Source organism: Balaenoptera ricei, chromosome 9 (genome assembly GCF_028023285.1).
Source record: "Balaenoptera ricei isolate mBalRic1 chromosome 9, mBalRic1.hap2, whole genome shotgun sequence".
Classification (NCBI taxonomy): domain Eukaryota; kingdom Metazoa; phylum Chordata; class Mammalia; order Artiodactyla; family Balaenopteridae; genus Balaenoptera; species Balaenoptera ricei.
The window spans coordinates 42255498-42280145 of NC_082647.1; the positions used below are offsets into that span (position 1 = coordinate 42255498).

Consider the following 24648-nt stretch of genomic DNA (forward strand, 5'->3'; position numbering starts at 1 on the left):
TAAAGTCCCATTGTCTCCCTCTGTCAGAATTACTCCGGCTCTTATTTTAAACTGTAGATTTGCCCACCTTACTGAATCAGTATCTCTGAGGTTAGAGCCAAGGTATGCACTTCTGACAAGTTCCCCAAGCAATTTTAAACCAAAGTTTTAGAAGCTCAGACAAGGCTAGACAATTGTTGCTTTAGAACTCGGCCTTCACATTTTTAATACCTGTGGTCGGGAAAGACAGCTTTTATTGTTCAAAACAAATAAATACCATTTCAGCTCTCCCACCCTGCCCAGTGGAAGCATCTGACCGAGGCCCTTTGCAGATCACCCCGTAGGATAACACATGTAGGGAGCCTGGCCACCGTATGGCGAAAAGCGTGCAACAGATATTTACTGAATGAATAAATCAAAGGCATGTCTCTGGGGGAATCCCACCTTATGGCTTCTCTCTCCCAGGATAAGTTACAAGAACCCCCATGGGCTGGACTTGTTTCTCAAGCTTCAGATCAAGTAGGGGTGATGTCACCATCCTTTAGCACCTGTCCCACAACCTGCTGGTCAGATGGCAGAACTTGATCGTCAAGGCCAAATCCACCCCACCCTTCACCTTGGCAATAAGGCGCCTCAAGACAGACATTTAAACTCCAATCTCCAAGTTGTCCAAGGCACTGGCATTCAGGAACGTCAGGTCCTAAAAGCCAAGATTCCTTTGGCTACACTTAGGATGTGATGCACCTGGGGTCTGCCTGGATCACTGGACTCTGCTCATCTCTGCAGTGACAAAAGGTTCCAAGGTTTGACACAACTGATTTTTGCTTGTGGACCTTTGGACTTTGTTTCTTCCCTTCTACCCTTCCCCCTTCCTGAAATGAATACTCCTTAGTTCATCTGGTCCTGATTGGCAAATAACAATAGGAAAGGTGTTCCAACCTCACTCAGTGGCCTGTCCAGGCACCACCAAGCTCAGCGGTCCCTTCATCTTCCGCATCCAGTTAAGGTGAAAGGAAACCTGAGGCTCTGTGTGCTGGTTATAAAGACATGCTATTAGGGCTGACTGCACAGTCAGCTGGAGACAGAATGTCAGAGTACGGGCAGGCGTTTCCAAAGCAAACTCCAAACGGCTGCCCTTATCCCGCTTCCTGGACGGTGGGGGGGAGTTGGGGGGTGGGAGGGTATGTTTTCACTTGGAATCCTCTGGGTCAAATTTCCAGATGAAGTTGCTTCACTGAGTTGGCTATTTCGCTTGCTTTCCTGATTCTGGAGGTGACTTCTCTTTTGAGTCTGGAGGTGACTTTTCCGCTTGTCAACCACCAATTCCCTCTGTGCACTCAGCTCTTGGAAACACAGTGTACTGTGGTGGATGGAGAGGCACAGGTGCCTTTAAAAGATAAACTGCCATCATAAAAGAAAGCAGCCCTGTATTAAGTCAGGCAAGGTCAAAAGACTCAACTTTCATTTTAATACTGCAGGAAACAGAGCAAATAACACAGACAATATTTTTTGAAATGTTAATAGTAAGCAAGGGCTTATCTTTGCCAGGATGGTCAACCACATGTATGTTATGGCCAACATTAGAAGCCAGCACATCTATGGGTACCTGACAGTGATCACGTGGAGAGTGAAAGCAAGGAATGGTTAGGGGCATTAAAAATGTCAACATACTCTCAAAAGAACACTGAGCAGTGCAAAAGCCCAATTACACCTGGAGCAGTATTAATCATGTTTGGCCTTTGAACTGTAACAAATAAGCCTATTACAAAGTTTTTCGGGCACACGTAGACTTTAAGATGTTGATATTTTGTAAGGCCATATTGCCTACGGGGCAGCAATACACTCAGTTACTTTGCTCTTTCCTACTAAGCGCTAAGTGCCTTAACGGTTCTTAGGCGTCTTAAAGGCCCTGGTCCACCTCTCCCCAGAGCAGGGCACACACACAAAATGTACCACGGACACAGGACAAAAGTGAAGAGTCTTTCGCTTGCCTTTCTCCCCCAATCTGTATGGAAGAGAAAGAGATTGTTCCCACAGAGCCAGGATGAGGTGTAGTCACCTTTGCTCAAATGCAAACACAGGTACGTATCCCAGAGGGGAGACAGGTGCAAGCTGGGACAGAGAGCCATGTGTTTGGGGCTCCAGGGCCGCTTTGAGCCCCTCACACAACACTGCTGCAGCACTGCTTCTAAAAGCCTTTCGCAGAGGCCCTGGAGTCGCTGGAGGGAGAGAGGGAAGCCGTTCCTCTGCCCCTTGGGGGCTCACTGAACAACTATCGTTTTCTAATATTGAGAGAAAGAACTGGGCTTGTTTCCTTGTAGCTTTGCAAGTGTCCTCAGAGGGCCACTTTCAGGAGCTGGAAGAAGAGGAGCTTGGAGGAGCTCGGGACCCCAGGCACCCCTGGCATTTGACCTCTTTGGGTCTCGATCTCCCCATCTAGTGAAGGGATGGGAGGAGATGACTATCCCCCCCAACAAGGGCACTTCCAAGTTCCAACACAGCATGATTCTAGAACACTAGGAGGAGAGGATGGAGGAGAGAGGGAAAGGCAGGAGGGTGGGGGGAGAGAAGTATAAAACTGGGAGAGAAAATACAGGAGTCTCAGAAACATTCAAACTCCTTTCTCCCTCTTTCTCTGTGATAATCGCCACGTGAACTCCATAAAGAAGCTGATTGCGCCGACAGGGCATTGGGTTAACTTTCCAAAGGCTTTCTCCCAAACGCGGAGAATGGATTCCACTCTTCCAAAAACCAGCATCAGCTTTCCTTCACATGCCCTAAGCCCCATCTGAAGGCTCCTTGCTAAAGTGCCTAAAATAAGAGCTTACTTTTCATAGGTAGTAATTCTAATAGGTTAAGTTTGGGTAAATCCAGCAATAGTAAGAAAACATAGGTGGTCAATAATCCCCGATCAAGTTAGCTTCTGAACCCTGTGAAAAAGAGAGAGCCAGAGGCAGGAGGAAGGGCGAGGGAAGGGAACCAGCATTCATTAACTGCCAACTATTCGGCAATTTTCACGTATTATCACGTTTGATCCTAATGACAATCCTGTGAGGCAGTTAATAATTCTCTCATGTGACACCTGAGGAAAGCAGGGCTCAGAAAGGGAACACGGCAAGGTCACCCACTGCCGGCAAGTGGGCCGGGGAGGGTTAAACCCGGGGCAGCAACTCTACTGGTCAAATGCACTTAACTCAGGAGAGAAGGCTCAGAAAACACAAATCAAACCAGCTGCCCTGTGTGACAATGTGTGTGGGGGTTCTCTGGAGCTAAAAGCTGCACCACCACCACCCTGCTAACGTCAGTTTCCTCACCGATGCGCCAGGCTGCCTGGGTCCTGAGGACGCTGCTCTCCCGGGACGGTCAACACATCAGACTACAGGCTTCCCCCTGGTAGGGGCCAGGGACCAGTGGGACACACAGCCAAGCGTTCAGAGCTTTGCAGGGCAGCCCCTGCCCTAAAAGCTCAGACCCCTGCTTCTGCATCCGTCCGGAGAAGCAACGGGCTTACCGCCCTTTCATCACTCTGCCCGTGAGCCGTAGCTAGGTCAGCTGCAATGAGCACACTCTTCCACAGGGACCCGAGAGGATACTTAAGGACTGTTCATCCTCGTTTAAACATTCTTATCATGCTGAGGAAGATACAAAGCAACCAAGGAGACACTCCCTCAGCCTCCACAAACAGCTAATCATCAGCTGCTTTTTCAGAGTCAAGGGAAGCGACACCCACATGCCCCCCGTCAACGGAGCAGCTGCTGGTCCTGGTAGCTTCTCCTCCGTGCTCCCAGGAGTTACTCAGCACATGTTTCCTGAACAAGATGGTTAAAAATAAGCATGGGGGATGGAGGGGACTTTGCAAGGGCAATTAGATTCTTTTCGCAAGGGCAATTATAAAATGGAGAGTAAGAGGGAGTTGAAGATTTGTGGAGATGGAAGGGAGGTTAGGGCGGGAAGGCAGAGGCATGCGGGGGGCCCGGGACCCTCCTGTGGGGATTCCACACTCCTACGCTGCCACCGTCCTTGTCACCGTCCTCATCATTCCTTGTTTCTGCCCTTCAGGGACATTTCCAAAGGTTCTTCTCTTTGGATGCTAAGACTCTTAATCTGAGATGGCAGTTAAGACTGCGCTAGTAATTTTGTGGGTTTTTCCCTCTTTCTCTTTCTTTCTTTCTTTATTTCGGCTGTGCTGGGTCTTAGTTGCGGCATGCGGGATCTTTAGTTGTAGCATGCGGCCTCATGCAGACTCTTAGTTGCAGCATGCATGCAGGACCTAGTTCCCTGACCAGGGATCGAACCCAGGCCCCCTGCATTGGGAGGGCGGAGTCTTAACCACTGGACCACTAGGGAAGCTCCTCCCCTTCTCTTTATTATTTTTTAAATTATTTTTTTAAAAATAAATTTATTTATTTATTTTTGGCTACGCTGGGTCCTCGTTGCTGTGCACAGGCTTTCTCTAGTTGCAGCGAGGGGTGGCTATTCTTTGCTGCGGTGCGCAGGCTTCTCATTGCAGTGGCTACTCTTTGTTGCAGAGCACGGGCTCTAGGCATGTGGGCTTCAGTAGTTGTGGCATGCGGGCTCACTAGTTGTGGCTCGCGGGCTCCAGAGCGCAGGCTCAGTAGTTGTGGCGCATGGGCTTAGTTGCTCCGTGGCATGTGGGATCTTCCCGGACCAGGGCTCGAACCCGTGTCCCCTGCATTGGTAGGCAGATTCTTAACCACTGCGCCACCAGGGAAATCCCCTCTCCTTCTCTTTAAATTGAGTCTTATGTTCTGGTATCAGTAAACACAAGCTCATTATAGGACAATTTGTAAAGTAAAGAAACAAAGAAAAATTTAAGTAGAATGTCATGGTGCAAAGACAACCACTGCTAACAATTTTGGTAGATTCCCTTCCAGGATGTTTCCTATGCATTTTATTAATATATGTATATCTGTTTATTCATAAAGACACACAGTTTTGTTATAACTGTGCCACATTATTACAAACTCTTCCAAACTCACTTCATGCACCATCTAACATGCTATCATATGGACACAATGTGCTATCCCCCTGGTGGTGGATGTTTCGTTGGCTGGGAGGAATTTCTGCCGTTTGGGGGCTCATTTCATTTCAATATAAACATCCTAAAATCACCTACTATGGTAACAATAAAACCTCACCATTCTACCCTATGTGCTCACAACGGTTTCATCCACATGTTTAAAAAAATATCCTGAGTAAGTTAAAGTCGTAATATTTTTGTTTCTGAACGTAAATCAAGAGGTTTTATTTTATTTCATTTTTAATATACATACTTGTGATAAACAGATGGCAGCACAGGGGCCTAGAGAGTGAATGACCACAGACATTAAGTGCCTGAAATGTACCATCAGAAAGGAAGTAACACTCTTTTTTTACATCTCCGACTGACATAAGAGGTGGGAGTCTTCGTAAATAGTTTAGTTTCTTTCATCTACAGATAAACAATTCTCACCTTTATTTTTTCCCCTCTAGCTTTGTTTTTAAAGTCTCTTTAGAGAATCTGTCCTGATGTCAACCTGTATCTGTTAGGACCCTCAGGTGCGAAGGGCCGGGGGGGATCACAAGCCGGAACTCAGTGGGAACGTCCACTGTTTGCTCTGGGGCCTTAAACAAAGCTGTCGAGACTCGGGAGAAAAGCTCCCAGGATCCAAACTTTGGCTCTGCCACTTGCCAAGAGTTTTGACTTTGGCCAAATGGCTCCCCTGTTCATGCCTTCCCTTTCCTCGGCTGTAACAAGGGGATAGCAATCATTCCCGCCTCATGAGTTGGATATTTCTAAGGCAGGGTGCACAAGGCCTGGTGCACGGCAAGCCTCCTCCGTGCTCCTGTGGTTGTCATAGAGACTGGGCCCTCCCTCAGCGCAGGGCCAAGGACACAGGATCCCCATCTTCGACTCGCCACACGCCGCAGCACAGTTCCCCAAACGCAGCAGCTGGGGATGTGGGCAGGAGGAGGGGTTGCAGCCGAGTGCCACCACACTGCATGCTGGAAGGCAGAGCCCCCTAAAACTCAGATATGGACGGAGAGATGGAACACGGTAGTGTTAATATTCTTCTCTGGCGAGCGCGAGAATGGATTCCTCCAATCATTCAATAAAAATGTAACAAGCACTAACCGTGTCGGTATCCTGGGCTAGGCTCTGGAGCTACAACGTGAGCAAAAGAGACATGGTTCCCTGCCCCCCAGAGCTTACAGTCTGGGGATGAGGGGTGTAGGGGTGCCAACGTAGGCACAGTTATTTATGTTTTTAAAAAGTTATAGTAATTATACTTTTATTGAGGTCATTTTAGTGCCAGGTACTTAACACGCATGAGTTTATTTCATGCTCACAACAGCCTTCTAAGGTAGGTGTTATGTTATTATGATCCTCACTTGGTGGATGTGAAAACAGAGGCACAGAGAGGTTAATTAACTTGCCTAAGATCACACAGGCAGTAGGGACAGAGCCAGCATTTGAACCCAGGCGGTCTGGCTCCAGAACCCATGATCTGAGAACAGCTGCCTTCTGTCTCTGTAGGCACAGTTATGAATCAAATAATCATCCAAACATGCAGCTGAACTTGTGCTGCAAAGGAGTGGTTAGGAGCCTGTGGGCATCCATGATGGTGGCAGTGGCAGTGGGGGTGAGTCTGACTTAGTCAGGGAAGGCTTCCCTGAAGAGGTAAGGCTTGCACTGAGAACCCCAGGATGAGAAGGCATTAATTAGGCAAAGAGGAGAGGGGAGCATTCCAGGCAACAGGGGTAGCATGTGCAAAGGGCCTGTGATGGGGCAGGGCCTGTGATGGGGCAGGGCCTGGAGAGTTAGTTGGACAGAAAGTCAGTGTGGCTGCAGCTCAGATGGTGAGGGGCAGAATGGTGAGATGAGCTTAAAGGAATGGTTAGAGACCTGGTCATGCAGGCCTGTGGGCCTGAAAGGAGTTTGTTTCTTACCCTCTCAGCAATTCTAAAATCAATGAAGGGCATGAACAACAGATCTGCATTTTGAAAAGGCTACAGGGTTGCAGTGTAGAGTTAGGTTGAAGCAGGGCCAGACCAGTTAAGTACTGCAGTAAGTGATAAGGGTGGCCTGACTGACAGGACAGCAGTGGACAGATCTGAGAGATAATTGGGAAATAAGCACAACTTGGATCAAAAGAATTGAAAACAAATGCTGGTATGTGAATGTTCATAGCAGCACTATTCACAAGAGCCAAAAGACAGAACAATTCAAATGTCCATCACCTGATGAACAGATAAACAAAATGTGCTATATCCATACACTGGAACAGTACTGAACTAACCCCCCAAAATGAGGAACTAATAACTGCTACCTCATGGGTGAACCTCGAAAACATTATACTGAGTGAAAAAAAACAGATACAAAAGGCCACAAATTGTATGATTCCATTCACATGAAATGTCCAGAAGAGGCAAATCCATAGAGACAAAAAGCAGATAGGCGGTCGCCAGGTGCCAGGGGGAGGGAGGGATGTGGAGTGACCGCTTAATAGGTACCGGCTGTCCTCTTTGGATGATGAAAATGTCTTGGACTTAGACAGAGGTGACAGGTGTACAACACTGTGAAGCTACTAAATGCCACTGAATTTTTCACTTTCAAGTGGACTCTTAAAATGATTAATTTTATGGTATGGAATTTTATGTCAATAATTTAAAAAGTGACTTGAGCAATGGACCAGATGTTTAAGATAGAGCAGAGAAACCACTCTTTCATTCAACAAATACCACGTGCTATTCTAGGTACAGCTGTGAAGTCCAGCTGTCCCTTACGGAGCCCTAGATCAGGTGGGGAGCAGGGAAGCAAGGCCACAGCCCTGGGGAGGCCGCCTCTAGACAGGGTTATTCCAGCCTTCTCTCCACATAGTTATATAATGCACCTGGGAGAGACATGCAGAGGCTGGTAATTCTTGGAATATAGGCTCTCTGAAGCTTAAAAAAGACAGTTTTAGGGCAAATAAAATAAACCCTGTGTCCAAATTAGACACTAAACTTGTGAGTAATGCTGGAAACTAATTATTCTAAGTGAGAGCAGGTCTGAAAATAGCAAAGCATTTTGGAGGATTTTGTGGCTATTATAGAAGAGCATAGGAGAGCTGAAGGCAGAGTGAAGTCCCACAAGTTAGAGCAGAAATGCTGTGATGGCCATGCCATGGCTTGCACCAAACATGCCATTCCATAGATGCTAATGCTTTTACCTCGCTGGAGAAACACGCCAACAATAAAGGTGGAGGACACAGAGTTTCATTTGGTACTTCCTACTGACATGCTGAACCAAAAACTCGGCAGGAAATGTCAACCATACACGTTACAACATTTTACTTGTAAAGCAAAAAGGCATCTGCCCCAAGATGATGAGAACATTGCCTAAGACAAACCATGTTGATTTAGCCAACCGTAGTTCTTCCTTTTCTAGAGTCTTCTTCCCCCTTTGACATTTTCAGGTAAACAAGCTCAGAGAATGAGTAAGACGGGTATAGATGGAGGAGAGACGGCCTCTAAACCCCAACAAGCCATCCCACAGTACAACTGATTAGTTAAGAGCATTTTTACCTGTGAGCAACAGAAAGGGTAGGGACAGGGAGAGAGAAAGCCGACACAAAAGGGTGGGAAACGATCATGCAGGTACTTAAATCCAAAGAAAATAATGGAGGAGCAGAAAAAAGCTGGCAGTTTACATCAGCTCCCCATCCCTAACCCTCCAACACGAACACCCACATATTTTTTTAAAACCCCAGAGAGATATTTTCTCGATCCGTAAACACTGAAGACTAGTTCACTCTTAGACTCACTCTAGACGGCAAGGCCCAGCACCGCCCATACGTGTTTCTGTGAAGAATGCAGAGTTATTTAGGAACTGTCACATTAAACAGAATTAGTACTATGGACCATTCAGGGAAATTGCTCTGGTTGCCATTTTTCTTATAAAACTCCAGCCTCCAGCTATATTCTAAATGGTGTTTATGCAGCCTGTCGTCCTCAGCAGCAATAATCATAAAGACTTCAAAGCTGTGGGTGAAAGTATTACAGATTCATGACTTAACTTTATTTTGGTTTGCATTATGCCAAATCCTAGTCTCTAAAGCCTGCATATTTCCTATTTTATTTCAGGGCAAACCACATAGATTTGATTGTTCTTTTCTATGTGGGCAGCCAGGGATAGAAAGACCTGCAATTTTTCACTCCCAGACACTTTATGGCAGCAGGAACTATAGGCGGTAGTTCATGAAAATAGCATCCTCATTTTGGAGAATGTCCTGAGACCCCTTGGTTCTCAATTTTCTGTGCAAGTGGGAAGAATGGAAAGCCAAATCCCCAAACTATCTTTCAGTCAACCTCCCTTCCCATCACATTTTTGGCCAGAGGCAATTAAAAATCGCCAAACTGTCTGATGTTAGTTTCACAGGCTTTTCAGGCTCCTTCCAAATTACTGGGAGTGGGTGGAGTGAAAGCAAACAGGACAGAGGGGAGTGTCACAAAGATCAAGTTGCAACCAGACGGGGCCACATGGACATCATGACAGCGTCCTGCAGGCACAAGGATGACTCCATATTAATGGGTTGTAACCCCAGTGTCCTCTTTACTAGAACACTTGCCATGAGCCAAGTACCACTGCTGGCTCTTTACACATGCTGTGTGATGTGACCCACACCACGGCTCTGTGAGGGAGGCATTCTCCTTGCTCAAGAAATGAGAGATGTAGGGCTGGAGGGGATAAGATCACCCATAGGGCAAATGGCTGGGCCAGGACCCAAATCCATGTCCGTGTTCCCATTATAGCATGCAGCTTCCAGCTGAAGCAACTACAAGGAGGGCAGTAATAGGATCAAACTTGCATTTTAGGAGGGTTACTCTGGTAACCATACAAAGGAAGGATTGAAACAAAAATTACAGAGACCAAGTAGTAATTTTATACGTTTTAACTTTTCTCTCTGCTTCCACATTTTCTAGACATTTCAGTTTTCTAGAAAGTCATAGTATAAATACCAATTAATTGGCTTGAACTTTGTCCATGTAGAAGATGTGTAAGCACACACACACGCTTTTTTGTTTTTCATAAATAAAAGGTGATTCGGTGTTGTTACTAAATAAATTAAGCACCAAAAACAACATAAAAAAAGTCCCTCCCACATCCTAACATGAAGGCTAGAAATACTTATTACTTTTTCCCCTCTTGTTCACAAATATAGCCAAGCAAGCTAAGTGCATAACAAGGACGTCTGGGGGATGAGAAACAAAATGAACAATCGATACACAGCAATTTATTTTCTAAGTAGAGGTTTCAGCCAGATGGAGAGAGGGAGAGAGACAAAGCATGCCTGACAGAGAAGGTTAGCAATGACGTAAAACTACAGACTCATGATTTCATAATCAAGGGGGAAAAGGCTCTAATGCCCCCGTCCTCACCCACTCAACCTCAGAGCTGGTGGAAATGTTGGCAATTCAGGCAAAAACCCAGAACTTGTCACCTTCCCTTCCAGGTTCAGCCCTTTGGCTTGTAAATGCTGGGGATCTTGTTTTAGTCCTGGGTACTTCTCATCCCTCTGGATCCCTAGAGCTGGACACAACAGGAAGATGCTCTGTGACACAACAGTGATTCTACAGAGCCACGAAATCTCTTGACTGGCCACTTGTGTAGGAAGCCACTAACTGCTAACTAGGAGGGCACGTAATTTTACAGTAACTCATATATGGAGAGCTGCTTTGTTTTCCCTGGCTGTCTTCTTCCAACCTAATTAACTCTGCATGTGAAAATAAGCCTGCATTTCATGGACAAGGGTTAGGGGGGACAGACAGGGCAAGAGAAGGAATGGGGCAGCAGTACAGAGTGTGGGGGGGAAACCAAGTCTAGGATCTAGAAAGGGGTCTTGGATTATGCTCATAAGGGATGTCAGTATACTGTTCTGAATTTCTGCAAAGATAGATCAAAATCTCTAAAAGTGGGTTGGATGCTTTCCCAGAAGTTTGGAGTCTTGTTAAGGCCCAAACTCACCATTTCAGTGCCTCCCAAAGGTTAATAAAAAATACTTTATCAGCTGTAGCAATTACTCATTCTAAGTAGGTAGTTAACAATCTGATAGATCTCTCCACTGAATTAATTCTGGCAAAGCAAGCCTTAATGACCAACTCAATCAGGATAATTTTACCTAATGAGAACATCCAGCATAAATGTTTTTAGCAACTGAGCCAAATAGTTTCACCTGCCTGCCCTTCCGTTTCATTTAAAATTATAAACTAGCCTGAACTTTGCTGAATACAAAGTCATGCTCTCAAGAAATGAGTGAATGAATCATTCACAAAAAGTCTCAGAATTCTCTAAAACAGTGAATTGAAAGTTCTCTCTGTACCAACTCATTGTTAGCATTTCCTGATAAGAGAAGCATTTTAGGGTGGGCCAAATAAGACAGGAAATTGCATATACCTCCTGTCATCATGGCTGTGTGAGTGTTTGTATAAGGTGATGGCTACATGCAACAATTTTGGGGGTAATGCAATGAGTTGGGCATATTTTCTTACTGTTCAAAAGCAAAAAAGAGTTAAGAGACTAACAAGGCAGGAGGGAAAAGTGCTTAGGATATACCCGAGGGTAAGCAGAGCCTTTCCAGTGCTGGAAAAAAATCCCAGAGCATGCCGTCTTCCCCTCTTTCAAGCCAAGAAATGGTCTAGAATGGCAGTTTTCAAGCATTTCTGACCATGACTCATAGCAATAAATAAATTTTTATATGTCAATCTGGTATATTCTATCCATTTGTCTGCCTGCCAACTGTGTAGGTATGTCTGTATCCATCTATCCACCCATCCACCTATCCATTCATCCATCCAGCCACCCACTCATCCATCCATCAATCCATCCATATACATATACAATGAAACAAATGATGGTTGTAATTTACTCAATTGATTTCATAACTTATAATTTGAGAATTAAACTCAGATATTTCTTAGTACAAAGTCTTTGGTCTTACTGGAATATCAAAATGCTGTCTACTTTTCATTTTTCTCTTTGCCAAAACCAAGTGAAATGTTTTGTTGGACTTTATGTAGATAATGCCTTAGAAGTCTCCTCAAACAAATGAAATTGTGTCACTAAATTTGAACCAGCTTTGGAACACTGAGTAAGTAAGAGCCACTTTTCAGAAACCCCCAAAATAAAATACCCCTTCAGTAGACGTGTGTCTAGGAATACAGCCAGCTTTCAAAATTCACTTGTTTCTAATAAGATTAGCAGCTAAATTTTCATCTGAAAAAATGAAGGCCAGAAGGCAGTAGAATGACATATTCAAAGTACTGTCAATGAAGAATCATATCCAGAAAAACCATCTTTCAAAAATGAAGATCAAATACATTCCCAGACAAAAAAAAAAAGGGAGAATTTGTTCCTAGCAGATCTTCCTTATAAGAAATACCAAAGAAAGTTCTTCAGGCTGAAAGCAAGTGACCCCAGACCAACTCAAATCCTCATGAAAAAAATGAAAAGAACCAGTAAAGGTAATTATATAATTATAAAAGACAGTATGAATACATATTTCTTCTCCTTTATTCATATTGTGTGAATATTAATACATGTATACAGTTGTATTGTTGGGTCTATAACATATAGAAATATAATATAGCTGACCAGCACAAAGGAGCTGGGTAGGAGTAAAGATGAGCTAAAATAAGAAAATGATGCCAAATGGCAAGTGGAATCCACAGGAACATATGAAGAAAATCAGAAATGGTAAATAAGAAGGTTAATGTAGTTAACTCTCTAAAATATACTTGTTCTCCTTCCTTCTCTCATTTTCTTTAAAAGACATAAAAGTATATAAAGTAATGATCATAAGAATATATAGTTGGGTCTGTAGCATAGTTAGATGTAGTATGTGTAACAATAGCACAAAAAGAGGGAAGAGGGAATAGAGCTACATAGGAGTAATGTTACTACATCTCATTGGAATTAAGTTAGTATAAATCTGATAAATTAAGATGTACATGGTAAACTCTGGAGCAACCACTAAGAATATAACTCAAAAAGCATAGCGAAAAATATCATTAAGGAAATTAAAATGCTACTTCAGAAAATATTCAGTTAGTGTAAAAGAAAGCAGTGAAAGAGAAAAGGAGGAACAAAACAGACATAAGGCATAGAAAACAAAAAGTAAAATGGCAGATGTAAACTCAACTATATCAATAATAACATTAAATGTGAATGGATTAAACAACCCAATCAAAAGGCAGAGACTGTCAAACTGAGTAAAACACAATATCCAACTACAGGCTGTGTAGAGGAGATAAATTTAAGATTCAAAGATACATGTGAGTTGAAAGTAAAAAGACTGAAAAAGTTACATCATACAAACAGCAATCATAAGGAAGCTGGAATGGCTATACTAGTATCACAAAAATAGTCTTCAAAACAAAAACTGTTATTAGAGATGACAAGAGATTTTATAATAATAAAAGAGTCAATCAATCAGAAAGACATAACCATTATAAATATATATGCACCTAATAACAGAGCCCCAAAATACATAAAACAAAAACTGTCAGAATTGAAGGAAGGAACAGACAATTCAACAATAGCCAGAGACTTCAATACCCCATTTTCAATAATGGATAGAACTAAACTGATCAACAGGAACTGAAAGGCTTAAACCACCACATAAACCAAATAGATCTACAGACATTCACAAAACACTCACCCCAACAACAGCAAAACACACATTCTTCTCAAGTCACATGAAATAGTCTCCAGAATAGACCACATGATAGACCACAAAATAAGCCTAAGTACATTTAAAAGGACTGAAGTCAAGTAAAGTATCTTCTCTGATGACAATGTAATGGAATGAAATTAGAAATCAACAACAAAAAAATTGGTGGGAAATTCATAAATAAATGGAAATTAAACAACACACTTGCAAATAAACAATGGGTCAAAGAAGAAATCACAAGGGAAATCTAAAACAAAAACTGTGAGATGAATGAAAATGAAGATGCAACATACCAAAACTTATGGGAGTCATCTAAAGCAATGCTTAGAGAGAAATTTATAGCTGTAGATTCCTAATAAAGAAGAAAGATCTCAAATCAATAACTTAACCTTCCAGTTTAAGACACTGGAAAAAGCAAGGAGACCCAAAACAACCCAGAAACCAAGGAGAAGGAAAGAAACAGTAAAGATTAGAGCAGAAGTGAATAAAACAGGGAATAAAAAACAATAGAGAAAAATCAATGAAACTAAAAGTTCTTTGAAAAGCTCAACACAAAAATGAGAAACCTTTAGATAGACTGACCAAGAAAAAAAGAGAGAGAAGACTCATGACATCCCCCAAACCTGCCTGAGCTCTAGCTGCCCACACAGACTGGGGAATGCCATCAGGGGAAAAGCCATATAGATGTGGAACTCACCCAGTGCTAGTTCCTTCTTTTGAGGGCTGACATCTCTCCGGTTTTTGGTTTCTCTTAAGTGCCTTCAAATAGTTGTTTGCACTTTATCCAGAGTTTATAATTGTTATTTGAGGAAAGGTTATTCTGATACAAGCTACTCTGGCATTACCAAGAAGTAGAACCTCCAGATGCCCTCTCAAAGAGGAAAGAGGGTGTCTCAAGGGGAGAGTCAGCACAAGAAAAATATTAACATGAACACATTATGTTTAAATCATAGGTTAGACAAGTTCACAAAACCAGCCCACCATTTATGAGTCACCAGAAGATACCAGCAAAATTCTCTCTAGTTGATGATAAAATGATTCTTAGCAAAAGATGGAGAGGGGTGATTTTTCAAGGCCCCCTTGACTTTCTAACCTGAATGAAATGATGTTTCTGCTTTTGTTATAGGTCTTGCTTTGGCCTCTGCCTGAGTTTGCAATCCATATGGCTATTATAAGATTTCTCTTCTTTTCCTCTATAAGTCCAGAATCAATTAGGAGACTAAGAAGTAATGAAGCTTTTAGAGTATGAAGACAAAGTAATGGAACCATCAAGGAGAGTGTCCCCAAGGACAACCATCACAGGTAGAAGACAGCAGTTGATTTAGACTCCCCCAGTGGTATAGCTCACCTAGATAAGACAAGCTCTAGGAATGATTTCTTTCCTTTCCCCACTCCTATTTGTATCTAAATGGGTTCAAAATTTTTTAAAATGTTTTTTTAACATAAAATCATTATGGATGCAGTATAAAAACAGAAATAGGTACCCAGAAATTACAAGAAAATGGATAATTGCATATACAAATTTTAAGTTCTACATAAAATTATTTCATAATACTTTTTGATAGAAAGCAAAAAATATTTTCAATAAAAACGCTTTGGGTTAGAAGTCGGCTAGGGTAAGCTATGGTTTATTAGATTAACTGGGACAGGGGCTAGGCTCCTAAGGGTTAAGGACAGCTGAGAGGAGATGAAGGTTGGTTGTGTAGGGTGGGAATTTACATTCAAGATAACTATGAGGACATGAAAGAAGAGAAATAGGACAGTAGCGAAGAGGAAAGTAGGACAGTAGGAACACATTTCAGATTTCAGGAGACCTAAATATGTCTCAAGTTATCAGTGAAGAAAATGATGCTAGACAGAAAGGGGTGAAGAATGGGATCACAGGTACTCTATGAACCAGATAATCTCCTTAGAATAACCAATATGGGATCAAACCATAAATCACGAAAAGGTAACCAAAGGGATGCTCTTTCTGTGCCAATGGGATGCAGTCTCATCTAAAATCTGACTGGCCTCTTACCACATGAAGGACCCTCCCCACAGACCCTGGGCACTATGCCTCCCTGGGAAGGGTGAGCCGTCCCACTCTGAGAAACATTTCCTCACTAGGCTACCATTTTGTAATGAGAGAAGATATTTCAGCATTTCTGGGGTAGAGAAATGAGTCCTACCAACACCAGGGCCCAGAAGTATGACCCTGAGGGCCTCCATGGGGAAGCTTCAAGAATATGTAAATTCAATTGCATGTATAGGTTCATAGGTGCATTTTCCTGGATGGGGTCATACAGCTGTCACGTGATACTTCAGAGGTCAGCAGCCAAGCACCACTGATCTAGAACAGGAGTTGGCAAACTTTCGGCAAAGGTCCAAATAATAAATATTCAGGGTTTTGTGGGTTATACCTTTTCTGTCACAACTACTTAACGCTGACATTGTAATGTGACAGCAGCCACAGACAATGAGTAAATGAATGGATGCATCGGCATATTAATAAAACTTGATGTTTAAAAACTAGCTATCACCAGATTTGACTGGAGGGCCCATCATCATTTGCCCTGATGTAGGAAGACCCTCCTGTGCAAGACTCCCGGGCACTCAGAGGGCACTTCTGTCTTGGTGCACAGCCCCATCCTCCAGATTCCCTGCCATCCACCTTGTTCCTTCCCCCTGGCTCCTCCAGCCATAGCTGGAGGTCTTACGGGATCTTCAAAAGTTGATTCCAGGAATATTAAATGAATGATAAAGGAAATTTAAAAGGAAAAAAGAATTACCTAATTATGTTTTGTTTGTTTCATATTTCCTTGGATGCTATGAGAACATTAGGTGCCCCCAACCATGACCTGATTTTGTTTTGGTGTTTTGGGGGGCATTGCTTATCCCTATTGTATTTAAATAAGTATTTGTGTACTTGTTAACATTTTCCTCACCAACTATGTGAGCTACATGAGGGTAGGAAAGATAATCATCTTGGTCACAGCTGTATGTGTCTCCCAGCCTAGTACAAAGCCTGACACAAGTACTTAATAAATACTGGTTGAAAGAATGAATACATATATTTTTACATAGTTGTAATTACAGCAGGTACAACTGCTTATCCTCCTTTTTGTAAACATTATATCAAATTTCTACAAGGCTAAATGATTATCATTTTTAATGGGCACATACCAGACCATGGGGCAGACCCACCACAGACGGTTTAAGCCCACCCTTCCTACTGAGCAGTGAACGGCCTGCAATGATTCATAATTATAAAGCATGCTGTCAAATGCCTTTTCCACATATTTATGGATCATTCCTTAAATACACTCCTAGGAATCCACCTTGGTCACAGGGTAGGAGCACCTCAAAGGCTAATGAAATACACCACCCCAGAGCTTCAAAAGGATAGTGTCTTGTCACTACCCTCCCCAATGAATGGGGACACTGGTGTTATCACAACTTCAACATTACATATCGTTGTTTAAAAACCTTTGCCAATGTAATAGTACATTTTAAATGATCCCTCATTGTTTAATTTGCTGATCCTTGATAGCTAACAAAGCTAAAAGGAATTAAAAAGTCCTATTTTGAGACTCTACTTTTTGCTCACTTCAAATAAAAGCTTTTCGTAATCAGAGAAAGGTACCAGGAGCCCCTCAATATACATGGTATCTTGTGATGGTTTTAAAAGAATAGGAGAAAATGCATCTTTTTCCCTTTTTGAAAATGAACTGTGAAGCCTGGCCCATAATTCACCAAGATGCTCCATTTTCTGACAGCTGAGGTGCTTGCGTTGTAGCCCAGCCGAGAGCCCTTTCCAGAACGGGGTCAGGGCCCAAGTGTGCAGTTTGCAAAGCGGAGCTGGTGAGCGGCTGGCTGTGGGGGCCCCTGCGGGCCTCAGCCAGACTCCACACAGCGAACAGGGGGAGCCTGAGCTCCACAGGGGCCCCCATTTCTGCTCACTAGCCCTTCAAGGAAGGTAGCAAGCTGCCTGCTGGAAGGGATTTAGCCAGGAACATGACTACAATGAATTTAATCATGATTAGACACGGATCTGGCTCAATCCACTTAAAAAAAAAATCTAACAGATACATGAATACTGACCACTCAAGATGGCATTCAAATTAAGCTCTATGTGAAGGACTAGGCCTGGGAGAAAAATAAACCCAGGGAGCTGAAGAATCTCCTTCTGATATTTTAAAATCAAAACAGAGTACTGTTTTGTAAAAGGTGTATTTTATGTTAAGATTCTTGAAGCAATTCATTTTGACACAGAGCCTACGAAGGGCGAGCCTGCTGCGTGTTCTCTACCTTCCTGCACGTTTCTCATCACCTTCCTTCCCAGGCCCCCGGACCCTCTGCTGCCCTCACACCTCTGAGAGGTCCTCTGCTCTCAGATGCTCCCCAACAGTGTCCGCATCCCGAGCCCTGAACCTCTGACTGCCCTCCTCCTCTAACACCCAGCCCACGTTCTCTGTCTCCCCTGCTGGGCCAAGGGGAGCTCCTGGAGACAAACACCACAAGCAAGTGTCTGTTTCGCCACAAGGATTAGAAGACCTGGGTTTCAGTTCTCCATCACCTGGGCCAGGGACCAACACTCTGCATCTGCTCCCAGCCCTGAAATGTGCAGCGACAGAAGCACCAGCAAAGTCTGCTAAAGCTGACGCCCAGGATAAACGAGACCATGGAAGACAGGCAGCAGCTGTACTGAAGGCAGCCCTGGAACGGAGCTGAGTCCACCAGGGTTGATGGTAGACTACCAACACAACTGTTATGGGCCCTGGACGAGGAGGACACTTCAACACCTCTGGTCTCTGTGTCCTGTCTGCAAAATGACAAATGACAGGGTTGGATTCCCTGAGCTCTGATATTCTGGTATTCCACATATGCCATTCAAATGTACTTTTTTAAAAAAATAATTTTATTTATTTATTTTTTGCTGCATTGGGTCTTCGTTGCTGTGCACGGGCTTTCTCTAGTTGCAGCGAGCGGGGGCTACTCTTCGTTGTGGCGTGTGGTCTTCTCATTGTGGTGGCTTCCCTTGTTGTGGAGCACGGGCTCTAGGCACGCAGGCTTCAGTAGCTGTGGAACATGGGCTCAGTAGTTGTGGCTCGCGGGCTCTAGAGCACAGGTTAAGTAGTTGTGGCGCACGGGCTTAGTTGCTCCACGGCATGTGGGATCTTCCCAGACCAGGGATCAAACCCGTGTTCCCTGCACTGGCAGGTGATTTCTTAACCACCGTGCCACCAGGGAAGCCCCAAATGTATTTTTATAACTTTATCTCCCTTGGTATGTAGTGCAATTTAGGACAGCATAAGCACTCAATTGTTGCACAAACTAAATTAACATAAAGTCCAAATCACAGTGAAAAACACTCCAAAAGTGTGTAATAACAGAGCTAGAGCTTATGTATGTGCATGTGTGTATGTTTAGAACATACCACCACCAGTTACATATACAAGCACTTGGCATCCTTAGGTTATTCATGCACTTCTATGTGACAATTATTTACCTCCTATTTCCTTCTGAAAATCCTCAGGAAGCTACTAACTTCTAATTCCAATGTTGCCCACCACTAGGGTTCAGCTGGAAGAGTCCCTGACTAGCCACCGTGTGCAAATGTCAAGTTCAATTTTTCTAGTCTCAGGCTCGCTGGTGAAATGTACATGCTTTATCTCACGTGAAAACACCAAGAGGTCTTAGAGATCATCTGCTCCACCTTTAGGAAAACTAGACTAAGAGTGGGACTTCAAAGCTGAGATTCTAAGAAAAATATCTAGCAGCAGCAGGCATGAAGACCTGCAGGCATTTTGTCCTAGACAATTTTGCAAATGGGGTGTGGGCGGAGGTAGGGGTAGGACGGGCGATGGCCATGAGTTGGGCGTCCTGAGCCTCTAGGAGGCCCGGCTCACACAGGCAGCTCTTCAGGCAGGCTTGGGTCTCGGGTGGGGTCAGTCGGTGCTCTGCCCTCTGGCCCTTCCAGGGAGAGGGTGACCTCCAGCTGGAGGGAACGGCCAAACTATTGTTTGCAGCTTTGCAGGAAGCTGTTTGAAAGGGTCATTGAAAAATGATCTTACTAAATCAAGCTGTAGCAATATTTTTATTTCCTTTCATGCAATGCCGTGTTTAAAGGCATTAGATGGGGTCTGTTTATAAAGCCTGGGAAACAAGCCTATGTGACTTAAGTTCAGAAAAACAAAAGCATCCTGCTCTTAAAGCACAGAGAACAGAGAGAGTAGGATGGCATGCATCTGTCTCAGAGCAAACCTTTGCTCTTGGTGTCTAATGGATATCTGATCAAAAAATCACATCAAGGGCTTCCCTGGTGGCGCAGTGGTTGAGAATCTGCCTGCCAATGCAGGGCACACGGGTTCGAGCCCTGGTCTGGGAAGATCCCACATGCCGCAGAGCAACTAAGCCCGTGCGCCACAACTACTGAACCTGCGCGTCTGGAGCCTGTGCTCCGCAACAAGAGAGGCCGCGATAGTGAGAGGCCCGTGCACCGCGATGAAGAGTGGCCCCCACTTGCCACAACTAGAGAAAGCCCTTGCACAGAAACGAAGACCCAACACAGCCATAAATAAATAAATAAATAAAATTTAAAAAAAAAAAAAAAGCACATCAAATCCAAAACACTTTTTCAAGGAAATGTCACATATCCTGACATTTATGCATAATAAGCCATCTTCTCAAGGTTCTAACAGATTTTTAGAAAAAGAAGCAATTATTAATTGTATGGTTTATAACATTTTTTAAATAAATGACAAATCACTGTCACTTGTCTGGGAAATGGCTTTATGTGGTGTTGGTGGAGGAGAGAAATTCAGACTTGACCTCCCAGGTGTCCCCAGTCTCCACCCCAATCAATGGCACCTGAATTAAAACAAAGAGCATTTGAAGAGGTAAAAACTGGGACTCTACTGATCTATGTATGGGGTTCACTGGGCAGGTGTTCACCATTCTCCTCTCCCTGCAGGTGAAACACAGAAGCCCCCAAACCAGTAAGGATCACTGGAGCGAGGAACAGAGAAAAATTTAGAAACCAGAGCATGAAAAGGAGAATCTTCCCCTCTTCACAGTGTGATCAAGGATCAATTGTGAAACCCAAGACTTTTTAAAGACTTTTAGACGAAGACACCACAGAAGGAATAGAAAGCAGTTTTATGGGTAACGAAAGGGGCCCAGGCCTCTGAGAAAGGCCCTCTGCCAGGTCCAACTGCCAAACAGAGGCGAGGTTGGGAGGGGACCCTGGCTCTTCTACAACAGACTCTGTGCACTGTAGAAACTGAGAAAGCCTTGGCACTTCCAAAAATGGACAGGCTCTCTACCTAAAGCCAAGGAAAGTACAAGTCAGGCAAATGGCTGGTAATTTTTAACTAAAACGCTAAGATCATAATAACAATGTCTAATATTAGGGAGAAAAAGCACTAAAAGTTTTATTGTCTAGGAGACTCCAAAACACTGCTGCTGCTTTTTAGCCTTTTATATTATGTTTTACATAATTTAAATATTTTACTGGTCAGGTTTAACCTACAAGTAGCTATGAGGGAAATGACCCCTTCAGAATAGCTTCCTTCTTATAAGAGAAAGACCATCTGTCTAGAAGTGACCAGTCCTACCATGGTGGGACCTCAGGAGTTCAGTAATTGCAAAACCCAAAAGCACGGTGCCATTTGAAGCCCGGCTGCAAAGACAGTTAAAGAGGTGTGAGGTTTGCAGGATGTGTGTTTAACTGAGGTCATTCTTGCTGGCTCTACCTATTAAATTAAATGAGACTATTTTCTTAATGAAAGGAAGAAGCAGACAAACTAAAGATAAAATCTGGGTTCTTACCAAATATCATACGGTATCACTTATATGTGGAATCTAAAAAATGATACAAATTAACTTATTTATAAAACAGAAACAGGGCTTCCCTGGTGGCACAGTGGTTAAGAATCTGCCTGCCAATGCAGGGGACACGGGTTCGAGCCCTGGTCTGGGAAGATCCCACATGCCGCGGAGCAACTAAGCCCGTGAGCCACAACTACTGAGCCTGCACGTCTGGAGCCCTGTGCTCCACAACGGGAGAGGCCGCGACGGTGAGAGGCCCGCACACCGTGATGAAGAGTGGCCCCCACTCGCCGCAACTGGAGAAAGCCCTCACACAGAAACAAAGACCCAACACAGTCAAAAATAAATAAATTAATTAATTAAAAAACAACAACAACAACAACAAAAAACCCCAAAAAAACAGAAACAGACTCACAGACATATGGTTACCAAAGTGGAAGAGGGGGGATGGATAAATTAGGAGTTTGGGATTAACAGATACACACTACTATATATAAAATAGATAATCAACAAGGACCTACTATATAGCACAGGGAACTATATTCAATATCTTGTATAACCTATAATGGAAAAGTCTGAATATATATATATATATATATATATATATATATATATATATAAATGAATAACTGAATCATTTTGCTGTACACCTGAAACTAACACAACAGTGTAAGTCAACTATACTTCAATTAAAAAAAAAAAAGAATGGAAAAAACCAAAAAAAATCCAAGAAAACAAAAAAACTGGGTTCTTACAAATAGACTTATGGTGTTTACTTCACTTTTGGTGTGAAAAAAAGGAGCTTGATTGGCCACAAAAGCAAAAAGCTGACACCTCAGAGGTTCTCTGTGAAGATGGACCAGTGATGGTGATAGTAAGTGTTACTCCTCAGGAGGACTTCTTGGACTTTGGTGCACAAGAATCACCTGGGGTCTTGTGAGAATGCAAACTGAATCAGGAGGTCTGGGTAGGGCCTGAGATTCTGCATTTCTAACAAGCTTACAATGCTACTGGTCTGCAGACCACACTTTGAGTAGCAAAGCTCTACGGTCTATGAAGATCTTTCCTTGTGGTTCTTCAACTGGTCAGGGTGGATGAGAGTTGAGGAGTAAAACAATTACCTGTAGTGAACACTGAGAAGAGAATTGGTTTTGGAGGAGTAACTTTTTAAAAGTTTCAAAAACATACCAAGAATCTTCATATATAATAACCTGGACTTAGTATGTTTTCATGGTTGGATTAAAGAATCACAATGAGTAATTAAGAATTAATATGAGTGGAGTGCTTTGGCATTTAGAAAGCCCATCCACTGCACCGACTCATTTGGTTCTCATGTCACCTCTCTGAGGTCAGGCAGGCAGCCCCACCCTTGTTCTACCTGTGTTGCCAGTGAGGCTGGAGGGACGTTAAATTCAGAGCCAGAGCTCAGACACCTCCCCCTCCACCACACCCCCACCCACTGCTTGGTGCTTAAAGACTTTATTTGCTTTAGTGCCAACCAGCAGATGGACCACTAATCCAAACATTTTAAATTCTATAAATAAGATAATATTGTTTGGGTACTTATCTCTCTAACCATTTTCTTCTACGTTAACCTTATAGATTCGAATTAACACCCATAGCCACATACTGCGGAAGAGTCCTGAGCCACTCAGGGGAGCAGCTTGGTATGAGTTGGGAGGCCCGTGGGGTGGCACTTGGGCCTCCTCGGCACCTGCCCAGCCTGCTTTTTGGAGCCCACCACACAGAACTTGAATCCATAACTGGCAAAAGATCCCTAGCTGAGTACTTGACTTGAACGTAGAAAACCGAGACACACTGGATAGCTCCTTCCAGGGCTTAGGTGGGAGGGAGTTTCCCAGTCCTCAGAAGTAGTCCCCACAGGGGCTCAAACTCATGAACTAGCCTATTAAACAGAAAAAGCATTGGTTTTGGAAATGAAACTACGGGGCTCAAATCCTTACTCTGCTGCTTAGGTAATTTTCCTCTGGCAAGTTCCCTAACCTCGCTGCCTCAATTCTACCATCCATAAGTCCAGAAAAGAACACACACAAGCAGAGATGGAAGGAAGCACAGCATCTGGCATGTGGGCGGCGTCCAGTGTGCGGTATTTCCAGGCCCAGAAAGCCTGCTCCAGAGCTTGGCCCACAGCAGGGCGAGCCTCTGCTTTCACTCAACTCTGAAAGAGCCAAGCAAGGAAGAGTTTGCAAGTGTTAATGGCCTATGAGCATTGTGGGGCGTTTTGATTAAAATTTTGCAAGGTTCACTGACTGTTAAGAACACAAAATAACAGACCAACTCTGCTATAAGTGCTGTCTCTGGTGACAGGGAGTTGAGTTTTTCCTGTGTGTGGCACTCTGCTCTAAGTTTGTAAATCTGGGTTAAGAGGAACAAAATATTTACCTTTTCCAGGGCCTCTCTGTCAAGTAGTTCTTGCACAGCTAGCAGCTTGATGCTGTAAGAAAAAATTAAAACCACACTTGAAAACAAAACATTTTATATCACCAAGCATCAGACAAGTCACAGGAACAAAAGTCTGAAATTTTAGCCTGCATTTCTGCATCACCTCCCACCTCAAGGTAACCTTTGGTTTGAACTGAAATGACCATTTCAGAACTATTAAAAATGTTTCTAAGTTGTAAAAGTGATTTTACCATGTGATCCAGCAATTCTACTTCCGGGCATATACCCAGAAGAGTTGAAAACAGGGACTCAAGCAGATATTTGTACACCCATGTTCATGGCAGCATTGTTCACAACAGCCAAAAGGTGAAAACAACTTAAATGTCCATCTGTGGATGAATGGATAAACAAAATATGGTACACATTTTATATATGATGAAATATTATTCAGCCTTAAAAAGAAGGAACTTCTGGCACATGCTACGACACAGAGGAAACTTGAAGGCATTATGCTAAATGAAATAAGCCAGACACAGAAGGACAAATATTATATTGACTCCACTTATATGAAGTCCCTAGACTAGTCAAACACAAAGAGACAGATAGTAGAATAGTGGCTGTCAGGGGCTGTGGGAGGGAGGAATGGGGAGTTATTATTTAACGGGTACAGAGTTTCTGTTTGGGAAAATATTCTGTAGATGGTGGTGATGGTGGCACAACAATGTGAATGTACTTAATGTCA

General features: G+C 43.3%; 1 protein-coding gene across 1 annotated transcript in view; it reads right to left on the reverse strand.

Annotated features, from left to right (window-relative positions):
- Positions 1-24648, reverse strand: part of EEPD1 (endonuclease/exonuclease/phosphatase family domain containing 1) — a 115907-nt gene that overhangs the window by 17112 nt on the left and 74147 nt on the right. Inside the window, exon 3 of the mRNA XM_059933614.1 lies at positions 23907-23958. Coding sequence (XP_059789597.1) covers positions 23907-23958 — 52 coding nt within the window. The remainder of the gene's footprint in view (positions 1-23906; positions 23959-24648) is intronic.